The sequence below is a fragment of the Lissotriton helveticus genome, chromosome 10 (genome assembly GCF_964261635.1).
Source record: "Lissotriton helveticus chromosome 10, aLisHel1.1, whole genome shotgun sequence".
In the NCBI taxonomy this organism is placed as follows: domain Eukaryota; kingdom Metazoa; phylum Chordata; class Amphibia; order Caudata; family Salamandridae; genus Lissotriton; species Lissotriton helveticus.
In genome coordinates this window covers 1,089,524,753-1,089,543,478 of record NC_136071.1, presented here as the reverse complement: position 1 = coordinate 1,089,543,478, position 18,726 = coordinate 1,089,524,753, and the positions used below count along the sequence as shown (strand labels likewise).

Below are 18,726 nucleotides of genomic sequence, written 5' to 3'. Positions count from 1 at the left end.
TTTTTTGGGGATCTAGTGAATATCTTTTTATAGATTCACATTCCTGCCAACAATTTGCTATTGTTGCAGCGGGTACTGGGCCTTTCTTTTAATTTAAATCTCTGGTTTCTCATTTCTATTTTCTCTTTGATGTGACATACGTAACTGGTAGTCACTTGATCCTCCGTTGAATCTTGCATTGTGCCACTGAGGGGTTGGATATAGGAGATCTAACATCTGGTGCATCCAATGAGGATCAGGAATTGGATAACCGAGTCACAAATTCGTAATTAAATTCACGTATATAACTCTCAACACCGAACTATATAAGTAAAGGATTATTACTGTGAGTCCGAATCTCCTGAACAAATCTAGCCAGACTAATACCATGCAGGCTAATAATTCTGTTAAGACAATACAAAATAAAAACATTAGTACCTAATGATCTGAAATTCCTCTATACTGATCTCTCCCTCTCATTAATAAATCTATTGGCATGCACAATCAAATTAAGGAGAGAAGTCATGATAAACAGAGTCTATAGTTTAGTTAAAGGAAAGCTCATCAAAGATAACAAAAGGGTAATAAAACATTAATAAACATTTAAGATCTAAAGAGTGCAGAACAGTCTAATTAGTTGGGTTGGCCATGAAATAGAAAGGGATTTGGAGAGTTCAGCAAGGACATAAACTATGACAGCTCATATGCTGTGTCCCATCATGAAACAGTCCAAGTATGCTGCACACAGCATATACGTCAGCTGGGAAAGAGCAAGTAAAGTCTGCAAAGTTTCCCAAAAAGCAATCACCAGGGTCTCTCACAGAGACAGCCAGCCTGAAGTAGTCCGTCCATCCATCAACACAAAGAATAACATATCAACCAGCTCCGGGGAGACACCTCCTTGATCACCTCATTGTGTCAGACCACTATGTCCATTGGTCAATTCGTATACGATGATTGTCACACAGAATAAAGGAAGACGCATAATATAGCAAGAGGTGGTATTGATCACTTTGTTTGTCAGATCATCCACTATACATAGACCTTCAAACAATGATCCTTTAGTAACAGCCACAAGTTAGTTCAAGAGGACAGTTTCCCATAGCAGATGTTTCCGAAGTATCAACTTATGTTGTAATAGTCCTTGTAAGCAAGTGAGAACTCTTCCAGTAAGGCACAGTTTCACGTCAAAGTGTAAGTCAAAGCCAAGTAGAGAAAATGCAGGCCTTGAATAAAGTTATTTTAAAGTATAAAGTAGTGGGAATATACATTTTATACATTTCGTAGGGGAAATTTATATTCCAAAAATCCTTTTGACTTATAGGCACTCAGAATATGTTATTTGTTGGATTGCAAAGATCACATGTAACTATGACACATTACTACATTTTCAAAATACTAAAATATAAAGTTATTTCAAATCACAAAATTACTAATATAGTTTCACAAGGTTTACATTTGTATGTATATGAAGTTTATCTGACGGTTTCAAGAAAATTACATTCAATATGACTGTGTAGGAATTTGCTTTTCAAATTTGGTGCACAATTTAACATGTGCAACTGATGAATGAAAACCTTCCAGTATCACTCGTAAAATTATCTAAATTGTGTTAGATTTCAGTAATTCTCTATACACTTTACTATTTCAATGAGGATGGTTAGGAATCTTATAACATATGAGTACCTCATTTTAACCTCTTAATACAATTGTAATTGAAGCTGGTTAATAAAGTATGAACCTTTATTATTCAAATCATATGATTATATATATTCTACAGTTATCTGCATGCTTTTATGTGTGGTTAATGTACATTTGTTCACAAGTTCCTCAAAATGTTTCAGTCGGTTTATGTGTCAAGCCAGGGTTTTGACAGCTTTTCAGCTGAATCACTATGCAGGACCGAACAAATTTAACCACCTCTATTCACCATTGTTGCAGACACACCTCTCTTACCTCCGATGAATTAAAATAAAAACATTAACCACTGTATGACAAGGCAGGTACCAAACAAAGACTAGAACAGGGGAAAGAGGTTGAAAGGAAAACACATTTTTGTATCTTACTGTCAAGCTGGAAGCATCCATTACAATGCAGCAACGCTGCAGCAACACCCACACTCTTCCAAGAGGCTGAATATATAGTTAAAGAGCCCTTTGAGAGTCCAGCAGGTACCAATTTACTACAAGGCATTTGCACATAAAAATTCTGATAGGAGATAAAAAAAACAATAAACTAAAGAGCTGTCTGTACCGCACTGTGTATTATGGCTATTCTTTACATTGATAAGCAGTTCAAAACAGCACATTCTAAAGCTGGCTGCCATTTATCAGTTGCTTTGACATGAAAGCAGTTATTAGAATAGAAAATGAGAAAGAAGGTCTCAGGGCCAACTGCATGACTCGAAAGCCTCAGACTCTCAGAAAATCAATGCGAGGAACAATCAAGTGCATTTGTTATGTCAGATGAAGAGTGGCTCTCGCATCAAATCAGAGCCTCTTCGCGAACCAGCTGCGCTGGCTGCAAAGCGCGCATCTCTGAGCCGGCAACATGCGCACCAGAAACCTCCACTGCGCCGCGCGCAGAGACGCGCGCCACTTTGATGTGCCTTGAAAAGCAAGCTTTTCTTTCTAACATGCTTTGTGGTTTTATGCCATGTTTTGTGGGGATTTGTGTCATAATCCCTCTTAATGTATCCCTGTGAACTACAAGAGTCAAAGAGGCCTTCTGTGCAGACAGAATGTGAATGTGGTGGGCATTGTGAATTGCACTGCGGACAGTGCAATAGCAATAGGGGGCAATAGGAGGTTAAAGGGGCAGGCACATTATGAATCAATGAATGTGGATGAATGAATGAATTTAGTTTTTTACTATATTATCATTTTATTATTGTTTTTATACTGACATGGTTTGATCACTATTAAAAAAAAAATGATACTTAGGGACTTCAATACTATCGCCTCATGGCACTGTTCATCAAAGTACGGCCCGGGGCCCACATGCGGCCCACCTGACCTTTACGTGTGGCCCCCTGGCCAACAGCAGCACTGGGCTGCTGTTTCCTCGACTCAGCAGTAACATTAAAAAGATGTTAAATAAACGGCTGAGCATTTATTTAAGGGTTAAGTGAAGCTAAAGAAAGGGAGTAACTAGGGTGTCCTGCACCTCTTAGCTGTAGAAACATCTTGCTGCAAAAGTGTAAACGTTTTATAAAGTCTCTTCAAAATTCAAAAAGTGTATTTCTTCAACATGCAGTACCATTTCTCCTTAGTACATCAGATTATATCAGTGTGCTGAGAAGTATTTTTTTGTTTAAAGTGATAGTTTTTAAACATGAATTTAAAAACATTAATTCTTCCTCCCACCATGACAACAATGCCAATATTAAACTAAGAGTTAGGTCAGTTGTTATGTGCATCCTCTTGGGTGGCCTGGGTTCCTATTCTACATCAACAACTCCTAATTCATTACATCACACACAGGAGAGGGTTTTGTAAAGAGCACACCATGAAGTCATATATTTTGAGATCTTCTTATATGTGATATGAAGAAAAAGGAGGGAAAGTGAAAACAACTGCCTAGGATCACACAGTTTGGCAAAATTGGGAAGCTGGGATTAATTCCTGGTTTTCTTGTTTCACATTGTGCAGTTCATCACTAGATATATGCTTTGCTTTCCCTAAACCCACTGTCTCACAGACACTGGCCCGCTAACCCTCCTGCCCCAACCACCACCCCGCTGGGATCAACGCGGCCCCTTGCAGATCACAGACCAAACATTTTGGCCCCCGGGGAAAATGTTTGCGAGTACCCATGCTCTATGGTTTCAATAAGTCATCTCTGGAGGATTCTTATCAGCATGCAAAATCTGCTAATGAAAACAAACCTTCTTTTGTGCTGGGAATATAGCATGGTCTTCATTTTGAAACACAATACTCCTCCTCAGTTGAGCAGCATTCTTTGTCTAGCCTTAGTTCTCCCACTGGATTTATGCATGGGAGGTAACTTCCTTCCAGCAGGTTTGGCACAGACAGTATTGTGAAGAACAGCATCCTCCTTCGCTCAGTCCTGCTAGTCGCTGATGTCATCAGGATTGGATTGCAATTTTGGATGAGTTTTGATTCAACATTTTCACTGTTTGGCACCTGGCCACCCACGTTTCCTGTCTGTTTCGTGCTAAATTTGCATATTTGCAGTTTGCTAATGGGTGACACTTCCTAGACTCATGAATGACACTTTGTATGACACTTTATTGCGAATTTAAGTCATTGACACAATCAGAGAAATGTCATGCACCAGTTGCAGGAATTTCTCCCAGACGCAAGACCACTGCCCCATAGCAAAGGACTTGTCTTAAAATCAGCAGCGATTGTCCTAGCAGCACAAATTAACTTTATTGTAGCCTCTCACATTATCAAAACTCTACCGGCAGTATTGTTTCGCTGAAGGTCGTTCGCCACCATCGCCTTTCTAACAAAACCATGGACACAATCGCTTTCCCATATTGTATAACTATGATGCCACTGCCTCTCTCGTCATAACTGAGGAGTACATCATACTTTGGAAACCTAAAAAATAAAAATAAAATTACCAATGCTATGGTATATACCTGCTCTGGGAGCTAACCATGTGAACATCAAACCACACCTCAAGGGACTGGATTAAGGAGAAAGACCAGGCCTCTTGAATGTGCCACAGAAATGCTTGACTAAGTTTATATACATAATCCATTTACTGGTGTTACAATTTCGTCCAGTTCAAGGGTCATTCGTGCATTCTGTTATTTGCAATCCTGCATCTAAGGAGGCAAAAGCAAAACTGCAGTGCCAGAATGCAAAGAAAAGAAAGCAAAAGCTCACGCCTGGTGAGATAATATGAGTTCTATGCAAAAGGAAGCTTTTAATGAAAGTGTTTACCCAAATCACTGATGCTTTTGTGTGAAGGAGAAAGAATTTGCTTCGTTCATTTCAACAGATTTTAGATTTTTATGCATGCATATAATATTAAAAGCTGATTGACAGTTCTATTATTTTAATGTATAGACCTGGCACCGTTTTTAATCCACAAGTATTTTGCTATTGCTTCTGCTTTCCTATTTACAATGTCTGTTTAAACAAGTCATAGTAGTGGGAAATGTAAACTCTAGTTTTCCGTGCAAATCCTTATGGTTGTCAAAAATTATATAGCAGGTTGACATGCCAAGCCTTCTGCTGTAGCTGACGTATTTCCTTTTATTGTATGATGTCCCAGTCATGATTAAAGTGCATATATATTTGAATGAACATGTTGGCAATGTTTAGCTGTGTCACGAGGCCCTATTTCATGTGTGACCCCTCTTTCCAGTTCTGTCATTTAAAACCACATCACGGTGAATTCTGGGAGTTGTAGTTTGGATTTTCTAATGGGTGAGTGAGTGCCCAATGTGCAAAGTGATGTAAAACTTAAAGGTGTTCTCATCACTGGCTGAAGGTCTTAAACATTCCAGAGCCAATTGACCACTATGATCGTCAAAGTCACTCACTCGATATGACGAAAGAGGTCAACTGAGCTCCCAATGCTGCCCTGGTAAACAGCTGCCAGCAGCCTCCATGTCAGTCTGCTACCTCAGCTCTCTGTTGACGGGCTTCCTGTTGGGAGATGATCATGCAGCCAGCTGCAATGCTGGGAGTGGCCACATCTGGGCTGCCAGGGAGCGAGGAGGAAGCGGGCGGGCGGCATGCCCAAGCCTGGAGAGAGGCAGTCTGTGGTTCTGCCTCTGTGCAAAATGTAAATGGACAGTCATGTAAGTCTGCCTGAGAGCACAGCAGTCGGTCACTCTCAGAATCTGACTCTCAGGGGCAGATGGTGCCAGTGTACATAAGCTTCCAAAAGTCTCACAGTCCAATCAGAGGATGCTCGCCACTGCTGCTGTAGTGCACAGTGTGGGAAAGGCTCTGCCGCTAGGGACCCTTTTCTTGCTACGTACAAAGCAAAATCAGAGGAGCAGCTCTGCTCCCGTGCACGGTGCACAGCAGGGGCGGATTGGCAAGGCGGGCATTCGGGCATGGGCCGAAAGGCCGGTGCCTCAGTGCCCTCTGTGGGCCGTTTTTTTCTCCCCTGTCCCAGTCCACAGAGAGTGGACTAGGAAAGGGGAGAAAAAAAACGGCCCACAGAGGGCACGGAGACAGACAGAGAAAATGAAAGCAGCCTCGCTGTGCGGCTGGACAGCGATTGTCACCTGTGGCCTCTCCTTCACCCCTGCCCTGCCAAGCAATCACGCTGAGGCTGGGGAGGGGTTATTGTTTGCAAGAATCGGCCTCCCTGGGGGCCAGGTGTTTCTCGGGCCTTTGAGCCATTTTCACCTCAGCCCAGAAACGGTGTTAGTCTTAACACCTCGCCCACAGCCCTTCACATTCAGGGCATAGTGGGCGAGGAAGAAGAATGGGTCTTGCTGTGGGGGCCAGGTGATGTTTGGAACATGCACCAGCTTCACCTCAGCCTCCCCCCTGGCTACCTTGGATGACCTAGAAAGCTGTGTTTTGTGCTCCCCTGCCAGGACATTTTCGCATTTTCCCCGAGGCCTGGAGGGCTGATTAATTTACTAATTGCAGGGGCCTTACCTCTGTTCATGTGCTCCTGAGCTGAAGGTCTGGGGAGAGCTAAGTAGGTTAGTAATAGCAGTGGCTTTGCTGCTTTTCAGATGCTCCTGTGCTATTTTTTTTAGTTGCTCAGCATGTAGGCCATGGTCACCTTGGCCCTATGTCCTGGCAAAGAACAGTATCCTCCCACTTTCATTCCTTGTCTGTGCAAATGGTGTTTCATGAAAGGGCACGCCCCTTGAATGTGGGCCACGCCCCTTGAATTTAGGCCACGCCCCTTGAATGTGGGCCACTTTTTTCGTCAGTGCCCGGGCCGAATTGTGATCCCAATCCGACCCTGGTGCACAGGTAACTCACAATGAAACAGAGTCCCAGAATCCAGTATCCAGGGTGGACGTTGATGAATTGCTCTAAAAGGAGTAGGTGGTGTTGTTTCACCAAATTCTACACATTTGCTGAATGTAGTAAGTGGGTGAATCCATTTTTCGAGGCACAGAAAGATTAAAATAAAACACTGTAACCTACTTACTGAGCCCAGCTGAAATGCATGATTCATTTCAACCTTACAGTAAAACTGAAAAAAATCTGATATGGGTTAGCCTAACTCTAGATGAGTGGCACTTGACAGGGCTCGGACACAAAATGTAATTACTATCAATAGGGAGTGCAGTATGCTTTATATGTATTTTATTACACTGATATTCGTATGGCAGCTCATACATTTTTTATTTAAATCCAGCCATAAGACAAATGAACATTAATGTGGCTAAAAGCATGAAGGTCTGCACAAATTATTTTTAATATACATTTTATAGCCTTTTATAGCCTTACCACCCTCCCGGTACCTGCAGTCAACCACCAAAAACCTTCTCACCACCTACACATATATATACAGCCACAGTTCAGAATCGTGTATATTTATCCTCGTTGTCATCACCCAGCTGTAAACTAAAGAATCGAACAAGACTTCTTGAACTTTTGGAGAGGTCTGAAGACCAACCTCTTCCACTTAGATCTGTATTGGATCTTTCAGTATCATCCCTTGCTCCTCAGTTTGTTCAGATGCTCAAGTCTGCATCCTCTATGAAGGCAATCCAAGGCCCAGGCTAGTTATTCTCCATCCTTTTCTTTTTTTTTTCCATCTCCTCCACAGTGGGTCTGAAGACCACCCTCTTTCACTTGGATCTCTATTGGATCTTTCAGTACAACCCCTTGCTAAGTAAATACAATCTTTGTATGCGAGATTGGGAACGTGCAATCAGTGTGAAGCAAAACTCTGTTAGGACATGCGTGTTTGTTGTTTGTATTTGTTGTAGGGAATAATATGGCTGCTGTACAAAGATCTGTTTAGATTTAAATGTAAATCACGTTGTGCACTCTGAATATAAACCCCAAAACATCGATGGGAAACTATATCAAGGACAAAATCGATTAAAAAAAGTGTTGACAGGTAACCAAGTTTAGGTTTAATACTTCTTACTCCACATATATGTACCTAAGCAGCATATATATCGTCATGGTTTGTAGATGTGGAGTTAGGAAAAGTAAATCCGTACTTTCTTTCTTACAAGCATTTACCTTTGGATATTTTTCCCCGCTTTGATATTCCATCCTTCATTCTCCTGTCAGGCGCACAACGCCCATTGGGCTCAAACAGGGCCGGACTGGGAACCAAAACCGGCCCTGGCAATGTGCTCGGCCGGCCCCCCTCCTCCCCCTGGGGGAGGGGGGGATGCCACCACGCTCTTTACTAGGGCCGCTTTTCCGCCGAATTTGTAACAGGGCCGATTTTGCAGCTTTGCTGCAAAAATGGCCCTGTCACAAAAACGGCCCCCAGGGGCACAAAAACGGCCCCCACCCTTGCGGCCGACCGGGGAATTGCCCGGTGCCCGCAACGGCCAGTCCGGGCTTGGGCTCAAAGGGCTTCAGCACCCGCCGTCGGGTGTGTCAGCCCGGGCTGAGACAGCTTCCGGGCACACATACAGCTGCATCGAGTACTTCACAGGTCTTTCAAAGACCATAACGAGGCTTTGTTGTGTTTTCACCCGCCCCTGCATCTCCACTGTGTATATTGTTGGAAGAATTAGCCCCTCCCGAAATTTTTAGTAGCCCCCCCCGAAATTTGGCTCTAGTTGCGCATCTGACTCTTGTAACATGATATTCTGGGGGTCGATATTCAGTAGTACGGTCATAAAATTACCGGACCCCCCCCCAACCCCCCCCCCGCTTTGGTTCATAAGCTAAGTCATTAACCCTGCATATGGACAAAATGATTGCATCAGCTCTGTTCACAGCTCCTAATGTTAGACCAGCATTGCTGTAGCACTTGCAGCATCAATCTGCTGACTTCCACAACACATTTTCCCTCAATCTATGTAGTTGCTAGACATTAAAGCATTAATATTAGGTGTTGTTACCTTACACATTCCTGTATTCTGTTCCTTTTCAGAAAATTGCTTGTATTAAAAGTGCTGATTACATATGGGGTGTTGTTTGTCTTTGTCTGATTTTCATGTGTTCAGAAAAATCTCAGGCCTATACCTGGAAATATATAAGAGTTGTAGATTACCAAGTGTCAATGTGTAATTCTGAGAGCAATGAGTTTTTGACCATTATTTTTGTTTATTTCGCCACATATTTTTCCCCATTGAAGAGCCCTTTCCCTGCCATCGCCATTAAACCTGGGAGGAGGGGGGAGGGTTTCCTGTCCATTACCCGATCCTGAAAAAAACACTCCCAGATAAACACATTTGTGTACGTTTTCATCAACTTGCAAATTTGTAGGTGTTCACCTCACAAAAAGTTTGGTTTGTGTACTTGCATTAATATTAGGTACATTGGGGCATATTTATAACATTTGTGGCACAGGGCAGCGCAGCAAGTCACCTTACTTTGCTGTTCTGTGTCACGGGGAAAGAGCAGGAATGCGCCCATATTTATCCAATAGAGCGCATTTCTGTCCTTTTACCTTGCACTGGCTCCATTTTGGCTGCCTAGTGCCAACACAGGCACCCTTGCACTAAGGTGCAAGGGTGCCTGTGATGTAGGCAGGATTGTTTATGTGCATGAAGGGGCCCCTTCCTGCATAAAAAGAATCCTGAGAGGCTTTTTCCTCTTTCTATGTGTGCTGCAGAATGCAGCACATGTAGAAAGACGAAAAAATTAGGATGACATAAAGACAGATCTCCTCGTTACACCTCTCCTGGGAAGGCAAATGATTTTGATGCATTCCCAGGTTTACAAGTCCTTGTAAATCTGGGAATGCATCAAAATCCATGGGAGTTACTTGGGAACGCCCACAGTAATGCCCATGGAATGTCAAGCCACTGCAGAGTAGCTCAATGCAGTGATTTGCGCTGCGTTGCGCTACTCCAGATTTATGAGGCCACTCAGAGCCACGCAAAGTGGCTTTGAGTGGCTTCCTAAATCTGATTTAGAGGTTTGCATAGCACATGTAGCACATTGCATAGTGCAAACATGATACAAGCCTCCCATAAACATGCTCCTTAGAGTATATGTAATTATAAATTATTGTATATTGGTTGCTGGCTGGAGCAGATGCTCTGTACATTAAAGGGAAGCGGACTCATAAATCCACTAGGAGAATACATTCTATTTTTGACATACAGATTGACTTCTGTCAGAAACACCACGCTCAATGAGTGGATAGACTGTCTGGGATTCCGGGTCAAAAGTATTTCGAAAACGGAACTTTCCAAGATGCCGCGTGGCTTAACCCCTCCCATGCTGATGACGAGCTCAGCTCGTCATCAGCCACGGTGCTCGTGTGCTGATGACGAGCTGAGCTCGTCATGGCCGTTAGAACGCTCACACGCGGGGATAATTCCCCTGCTGTGCTGAGCGTTCTAAGGAACAGGAGTGGCCTTGACGAGCTCAGGTTGTCATCAGCACACGAGCACCGTGGCTGATGACGAGCTGAGCTCGTCATCAGCACAGGGGGCGCTGTGCGTGCCGCCCCCAGCACAGCGGGGGAATTACCCCGCAGAGAAGGGGTTAAGACTTGGCGTCAAGTAGTGCACTGTGGGATATCATTATATAGACATGGGGAAGCGAGTACGTAATACTGGGGGTAGGAGGAGTGTTCCACTTTTGGTTGGACTCCTGGTACTCAAAAAAGTTCTTGCTCCTGTATCCTAAGAGCACTGCACTCCGAAATAGCCCAATGGCGAGGTTTAGCTCTATATCAGAATCCAGAATACATAAATAAACAAACAAACAAATAATGACATATTTGGATATACTTCATAAATATTGTAATGAATGTATTTTACAAGGCAGTTGGACAGACTGTGTTTGTTTTCCTGGAAAGCACCAGTTTATGAATTCTGACAACTGAACTATTATTGCATGCAGCATCCCACCCTATTGATCCAAGGCATGAACAAGGATATTATTGCTATTAGAATCCTATTGGCCTGTCCATGCTTCTGTCCTACACTGGAGAGGCTCCCATGGTCCAATAAGTGTGACTACGAGTGGCATATGTCTGGTTTTTCGGAATGTAATCCAAACGTCTGCAGCTTCCTTGCTCTCGAACTTTCCAATCTTCCACCATTACCATAAGACTAACCACTCTGAACCCTGGTTCAGCGAGGATCTAAGACGAAAAAACAGGAATGTAGGAGATCAGAACATGAATGGAGACTCGACCACAAACCAGAAGACAAAGGGGTATATAAAGCTAACTAACAGACTTATAAAAGAATGATTTTAATGGAGAAAAATAATTACTGTGTGACAAAAACTAGAATGGGCTATGAATTCCTCTAAGGAACTATCTGCAACAGTTAATAAATTATCAAAGCTACCAGACACTAAGAACCCCAATATTAATTGACAATTTTGTAACAAATTAGCATCTCATTTTGAAGACAAAGTCAAACTGGTTTATGATTCCTTTTTAGACATTAATCCAACTGTTGATCTAAATAACAGGCCGCTGAACAGCACCCACAGCGCCAGTACTCTATCCCATTTTGGACATCTGAAGGTGGATCAGACCCAAAGGATACTGATGCAGATTAAATCAGACTCTCCTGAGGACCCATGTCCAGCCAGAATAATTAATCTAGCCCCAGAAGTTATAGCCACATACCTCACGGCCCTGTTCAACAATGTATTCGTTGCCGGAGATTTTCCTATGGACTGGAAGAAAGGGTCCATACTTCCACAGTTAAAAAAAAACAATTTGGATGCCGCTGACCCTAATAATTATCGCCCAATAAAACGACTACCATGCTTCACCAAATAGGTTGAAAAAATCGTCAATCAAGAAATACCTACTTTTTTAGACAATGTAAATAGTCTTGATCCTACACAGTTTGGATTTCGTAGTCACCATAGTACCGAGCTGGCGTTGGTCACAGCTATGGAAGAAATTAGGCAGACGATAGATGGCGGTGGAAATGTGGCTCTGATCCTTTTAGATCTTTCAGCCACATTTGATATGGTTAATCACTCTGTTCTAATCAATTTCCTGGAATCAATTGGGATCAAGGATAACGCACTTCAGTTTATCACCTCCCTTTTACCTGACCGTATCCGGACAGTCTCTCTCGGTGAGTTTAACTCACAAGCCTTCACTCAGCCTTGTGGGGTCCCTCAGGGCTTATCCCTCAGCCCCACTCTATTTAATCTTTATGTTACCCCACTTGCGGTCTGACAAGATCATTTGGTTTTTTTTTGGTTTCATACGCGGATGACACGCAGATTGTTGTGTCAATCACCGACAATCCCGAAGCCATAATAGCCCAGTTTCATGACTATATGTCTCACATTGGGAAGTGGATGAGCAGTAACTGCCTACAATTAAACTCCTCGAAGACTGAGCTCCTGTTGTTCGGCAATAATCCTTCTTTTTGGTCGTCAACTGGAGGCCCCAGAAATTGTGGAACCTACCTATCCAGAGTGACAGAGCAAAAAACCTTGGAGTAATCATTGACAGCAAACTATCCTTTGAATGACAAATAAATCATATCACCTCAGCATGTTTCTTTATTTTAAAAACCCTATGGAAAGTGTTACCTTTCATTCCATCAATTCTGCAGAAGACGGTAGTTACGGCTCTCATTTCATCTAAAGTAGACTACTGTAATGCGCTTTTCAACAATATTTGAAAACAATTTTTACATAAGCTAGAAACACTGCAGAATGCCAAAGCATGGTTATTGCTAGGCAATCCAAAACATAAATCCACATCCCAAGCATTGTTCCAATTACACTGGCTTCCTATATGTAAACAAATTCAGTTTAAGGCTCTCTGCATTGCCTTCAGAGCACAACCAGGAACTGTTACAGCGTTTTCAGCGCTACACCCTGGCTCGCTCCCTGCGTTCATCCACCAGTGGAAATCTTATAATTCCTAGATTTAAGAAAAGCAACTGGGGAGGGAGAGGATTCATTCTATGTACACCGAGGCTGTGGAACTTGCTTCCAATAGAACTAAAATCTAAGACAAACCTATAGGAATTCAGGAAGAACCTGAAGACTTGGCTTCTCAATAAATAACATGCCATTTTCCAGAGCCTTCATGCTGTCCATTCCGCTCAGCACCTAGATACCCCCTGGTGATTGTTGCGCTTTAGAAATTCTATTTCATTCATTCATTCATTCATATAGCTCTCACCCTCCTCATACATACCCCTTCCTGATTCTCTTCCTTTGCACCTGACTCCTCTCTTACTTTGCTGAATGCATAGGATGCGTTCCCATCTGCGTGCTCCCATCGCGGCTAGTACGTGCTCTAATGTTTGCTTCCCTTATTACTGTGCACGTTCTGGGAGCCCGTCCTGGCTTCCTCTTTATGCCTTTCTCTTCATACTTGTATTCCAATTGAATCGGTGCACGTAAACTATTCTAAAGTAATATTTTCAAGACATCTCTTGGAATTAGTTTGACTTTACTCTCTGAAATATGTACAAAGTGTCATAGTAAATTACTGTTTCAATGTAGGCACCCCATTTAGATAGTACTGTGTATATACCGTTAAATGAAAACTTTTGGGATACTGTGGTTTATCTTTTTAAAGTCATGAAATTACACGGTTTCCACTCATACTAAATCCTTAAAGTATTTGGTACCCTGTTTTAACTAAAGTATTTGCTGTATGTGGTAACCCTTTAAAAAGACAGTTTTGGAGAAGTGTTTCTTCAATTGTGGCTCCTCCTAAATGGCGGAGGAGCATTGCCCCGCCTGCTGCGAGCACAGCAGGTAAACAGTAATAAATAAAATGGCATAATAATGCCCTTTTATTTTGCCACCAGCTTGCGCTGTGCGCAGCACAAGCATGAGGCAAGGGGGCAGGGCTGCATCATGCTATTGCAGGATTTCTGCTGCCCCTTACAATGCGCACAACGGGTGGCTGGCTGGATACCTACGGCCAGCCCAACATGCGCACTGTACACCCAGCAAATCCCTGGCTGTCAAACAGCCAGGGGATTGCTGGTACAGACACCCAGCCTTAAAATGAGTGCTGGGTTAGCCTGCTCCCACCAATCCTGCTGGAGCTGCTGAGAGCAGTTCCAGGATTGGTCAGGAGTCACGTTCCACTGGGCAGGAAGGGAAATCCTTACCTTTCCTGCTCGTGGACGTCACACCACGATCACCAGGGGTGCTGCACCAGGCTCAACATCTTGGAGGTGAGTTGGGCATATGGCGTCCCCCCATATTTTTTTGTATTGCCAGCCGCCGCTGTGTTTCTTGCTAGAAGGGGAGTGTTACTATATGTAATGTATGCAGTGCCAAGCATTAGAGATTCATAGCTTACCCATCACAATAAAGATTTTTGATTTGATAATTCTTCTCTTTAAACTAATTAGAGAAAAGTTGAATTCCACTCCTCCTGATTGATCTATTCTAAAATGTCTTTCTTTTTTCCTTTCGTTATTTCAGGTTTCGTGTGCGAACTTGAAGAACAGCGGAAAGTCTGACCTTTTCAAAACAGGAAGCTCCAAAACCACGCTAAAGCACATATGGACAGAAAGCAGCAAAGACTTGTCCATCAGCCGCCTCCTGTCACAGACTTTTCATGGTAAAGAAAATGAAACGGCTTTGGATCTGCGATACGACGCCCCGGAAACTTACACAGAGCAAGAGCTCTGGGATTGGCTGAGGAACTCGACAGACCTGCAGGAGCCGCGGCCGCGCGCCAAGAGACGGCCCATCGTCAAGACGGGGAAATTCAAGAAAATGTTTGGATGGGGCGATTTTCATTCCAACATCAAAACAGTCAAGCTCAATCTCCTAATAACTGGGAAAATTGTTGATCATGGCAACGGGACATTTAGCGTTTACTTCAGGCATAATTCCACAGGCCAGGGGAACGTCTCCGTCAGCCTGGTGCCCCCAACTAAGATAGTGGAGTTTGACTTGGCACAACAAACAGTGATTGATGCCAAAGATTCCAAGTCATTTAACTGTCGCATCGAATATGAAAAAGTCGACAAAGCTACGAAGAATACGCTTTGCAACTACGACCCTTCAAAAACGTGCTACCAGGAGCAGACCCAAAGCCACGTGTCATGGCTCTGTTCCAAGCCCTTCAAAGTGATCTGCATCTACATTTCATTTTATAGTACAGATTATAAACTAGTACAGAAGGTGTGTCCTGATTACAACTATCACAGCGACACGCCTTACTTCCCTTCTGGTTGACAATAAACTGTGCGAAAGACTAGAGTCCAAGGAGTATCAGAGGTGCAGTGACAGGGCTGGCACCTCCATGAAGAAAGCCACGTCTTCTGCCTGGAATGTGTCTGCATCTTTGCTTGTGCCCACTAAACGAAAAGACAGTTATTTTACAGTGAAAAAACATCTGTATCAGTTTCTTCCTAGTTAACACCATTTACTGGTATGTCCAATGTGTTAGTTACTGTCCTTTATGACCAAACAGAGAGAATCACTCTCAGATTTGATGTATTGAGAATGATGGTGGAAGGGTGTCATTTTCTGATGGATTATGTTTCAGGATCACCTAGAAGCAAGGATTGCCACTATGGAAAAGTACTACAAGACCTGCTTGCATTGCCAATGGTTATTCACCCTGTTCCTTCAGTACAATTGGCCTGGATTACAACTTTTCAAGAGTTAAGGATTGATGATTAAGAATATAAACTGAGATACAGTACAAGGACACTGTTTGCGAGCATCCCTTATGATATAAAAACAGGAAAGCAAAATAAAAAAGGACTTTCTGCTAGCACATGTAGGCACTCTCAAGGTGGCTAGGGTGGCACTTTATCGATGGAGTTTGTCACTGATAAAGATGAGTAAACATTTGGAATTTACACACAGGCACACCCTGGTTTTTCTTTGACCTTGTTGCCCTTTGCCCTCTGAGGGCATCAGGGTGACCCAAGCTGCCGAATACTGCCAAGCTATGTTAGAAGGGAAATGCCTGTTAGAGACCCTGTAAGTTATAAGTGGCTGACTTATCTTTATGACAGTGTAATGTAACAAATTCAATATACTAGTCTTCATTTGTATGAATGGTTTGTATTGTATATAGTTTAAACAGTGTCACTTGAGCCGCTTATTAATATTAACTTGTAATTGTCTCGCTGCTTGTTATTGGTTAAAAATACAAACAAGAAAATGAGGAGTCCATTATATCAATGTACCTGTAAACACCATTGAGAAGGACAGAACATGTACAAAACATTTATTCAGCTAAAGTATTGTTGAAACCTATACATATAAGAACATTACAGTCTGTATTTAGATATTTTATTCCTGGAAAAGGTGAAATGTACATAGAAATAAAATACTTAAAGTTGAGTTTCAATATTTGTAGACATTGTTCTCGGAGGGTCTGGTTGGATGCACACTGTATGCTACTCTACAAAGGTGATGTATGGCAGTGGATTATTCATTTAAGACACATTCAAAGCTGCTCATCATGGAACCTGCTAATAAACAGAATCAGTGTATATTGTGTCATGCCCTGGACAGTGGGCACTAGGACCCCGATGTAGGAGTGTGGGAGGGGGCCGACACTAGACACCACTTCCGGTCAAGGGGGACGGAGTTAGGGACACTCAACGACGGACAGGGCAAGGGCAGGACGCCAAACAACGGCTGCTGTAAAGAAACAAAGAAAGGTACCTGATATCGATCGTGGTCTCCATTTAGATCAGTTTCTGAATCGGATAAATCACTGCTGTGATGTAGCAATAGCTGATAACAAAACTTGTTACTCACTATTGTTACGAAATAAAGGCTTTCCAGGCTAGAATAACAGGGCTCTCTGAAGGTTTTCACCTCAATGTCTATTTCATGCCACTCAGAAACCCCCGGATAAGATCATCCTCGTAATTCACTGTTACCCACCTATAATTCTATATATCATAATCTACCACCTCATTGGTGTAACAGAAAAGGAGCACCCTTGGAGAATATGATGAGGAGTCCTTAAGTAGCCCATATTTCACAGATATTCAATCACATTGGGCTGAATGAGGGCACTGCATGGTTGGGGGGGTGCCTGTTGGATTGTCCCCCCACCTCCTAATCCCGACTGCATCAAGGTTGCTGCAGGGGCATGCATTATGCCCGTTAGCACCATAAACAACCTGTTGGCATTTAAATATTGAGTTATAGTAAATGGACGTGAACACATCACTTTTTGCCCATGCTTTCATCAATACTTGGCACATTGCTTGCAAGAAAGACAAACATCACCGCTACTGCACGTCTACTTTTACTCTACTGCGTCTGACACTTGCTCACTTTCATATAGCAAGCTTAGGCTTCCTCTTTCAAGTACAAAAGGATCCTCACATGCAGAATGTGTATGAAGTGGTTTTACTGGACAAGGCTCATAGGTGCAGGATGCAGATTCTATGAAAACAAATAAAGATTGGCACAAACAGCCCTCACAAATTCTTATCTATTTACTGCAGGTTGGATCAAATACTTAGTGGTGTTTATGACTTCTTTCAAACTGATAATTTTGAAGTAAGAAGATTTATGATGCCAATCACTTTATAGCATGAAGTTTGTATATGAACTGCGACCACCACTTGGAGTTTCTTAATTTACGATTGAATTCAAAGGAGTTTCGTTTCATGCAAAGTTTTGCTGGCATCCAGTGTTTAACCCCTTCGCTGCGGGGGTTATTCCCCCACTGTGCTGAGGGGGAGGGGGGCGCGCACAGCGCCCGCATGCTCATGACGAGCTCATGAGCTCTGGTGCTCCGGTGCTCATGACGAGCTGAGCTCGTCACAGGTGCATTGGCTCCCGTGGAACGCTCAGCACAGCGGGGGAATTCTCCCCGCACCTGAGCGTTCCATGGCTCATGACGGGCTGAGCTCGCCATGAGCACCGTAGCGCCGTGGCTTCTTAACACAACCGCAGAGCTCAGCAGCCGAACAGAAACTGCATTTCTCTCCAGTGTAGTTTTTTCTGTTCCAAAAGTTTAGATTTTTTAACGCACAGTGCAAAAAAGAAAGAGCTCTCCAAGTACATTACAGTAAAATGGGTTGTTGTTCGCAGTTCATACACGTACATATGATGGTGACCACCTTGTAGTAAATGAGCAACATAAAGGGTGAAATCTTATCAAGCAGCCTCTTAGTATTCTGCAAAATCAACCCATATGATTCAGGTAATATGCATCCATTCAAATCCTGTAATAGTCAATATTCAGGTGAGAGTTTTAACCCCACAAATTGTACTTGGAGAGAAGGGAAATAAAAATTAAACTCAAGGGAGGGAAGATATAAAGACAGAGTAAGATAACATAAGAAATAGTTGGAAAAGGAAATCTGAGAGGAGGGACTGGAAATGAGAAAGAGAGCCAAGTAATAGGTCGCTATGGTCACAAAACAGGACATCGTCTAGCAAGGATAACTGGCACTTGGCGTAAAGGGAGGCCAAAGGACTTCTACTATATTTTATTAAAAATGGAATCTAAGGAGGTTCCCCATATGCGTTTGGAAGGGGCATGGTTGCTACTGTGGTGAGATTGAACAATGTGCGGGCTTTTTTTTTTAAGTTTAAAGTTTATTAAAAGAAAAAATAGAGAATACACATGAAGAATAGTAGTAGACATGAACTAGCAACAATACATACTGATTACTACTAAAGGGGGAGGGATGAGAGAGGGAAAAAAGGGGGGAATGGAATATCTTAATAAAACAGTACAAACAAG

General features: G+C 42.8%; 1 protein-coding gene across 1 annotated transcript in view; it reads left to right on the top strand.

Annotated features, from left to right (window-relative positions):
- Nucleotides 1-16,359, top strand: part of NXPH1 (neurexophilin 1) — a 71,567-nt gene extending 55,208 nt beyond the window's left edge. Inside the window, exon 2 of the mRNA XM_078662848.1 lies at nucleotides 14,469-16,359. Within this exon, the coding sequence (XP_078518974.1) occupies nucleotides 14,469-15,230 (762 nt within the window). The 3' untranslated portion in view covers nucleotides 15,231-16,359. The remainder of the gene's footprint in view (nucleotides 1-14,468) is intronic.
- The last annotated feature ends 2,367 nt before the right edge of the window (nucleotides 16,360-18,726 follow it).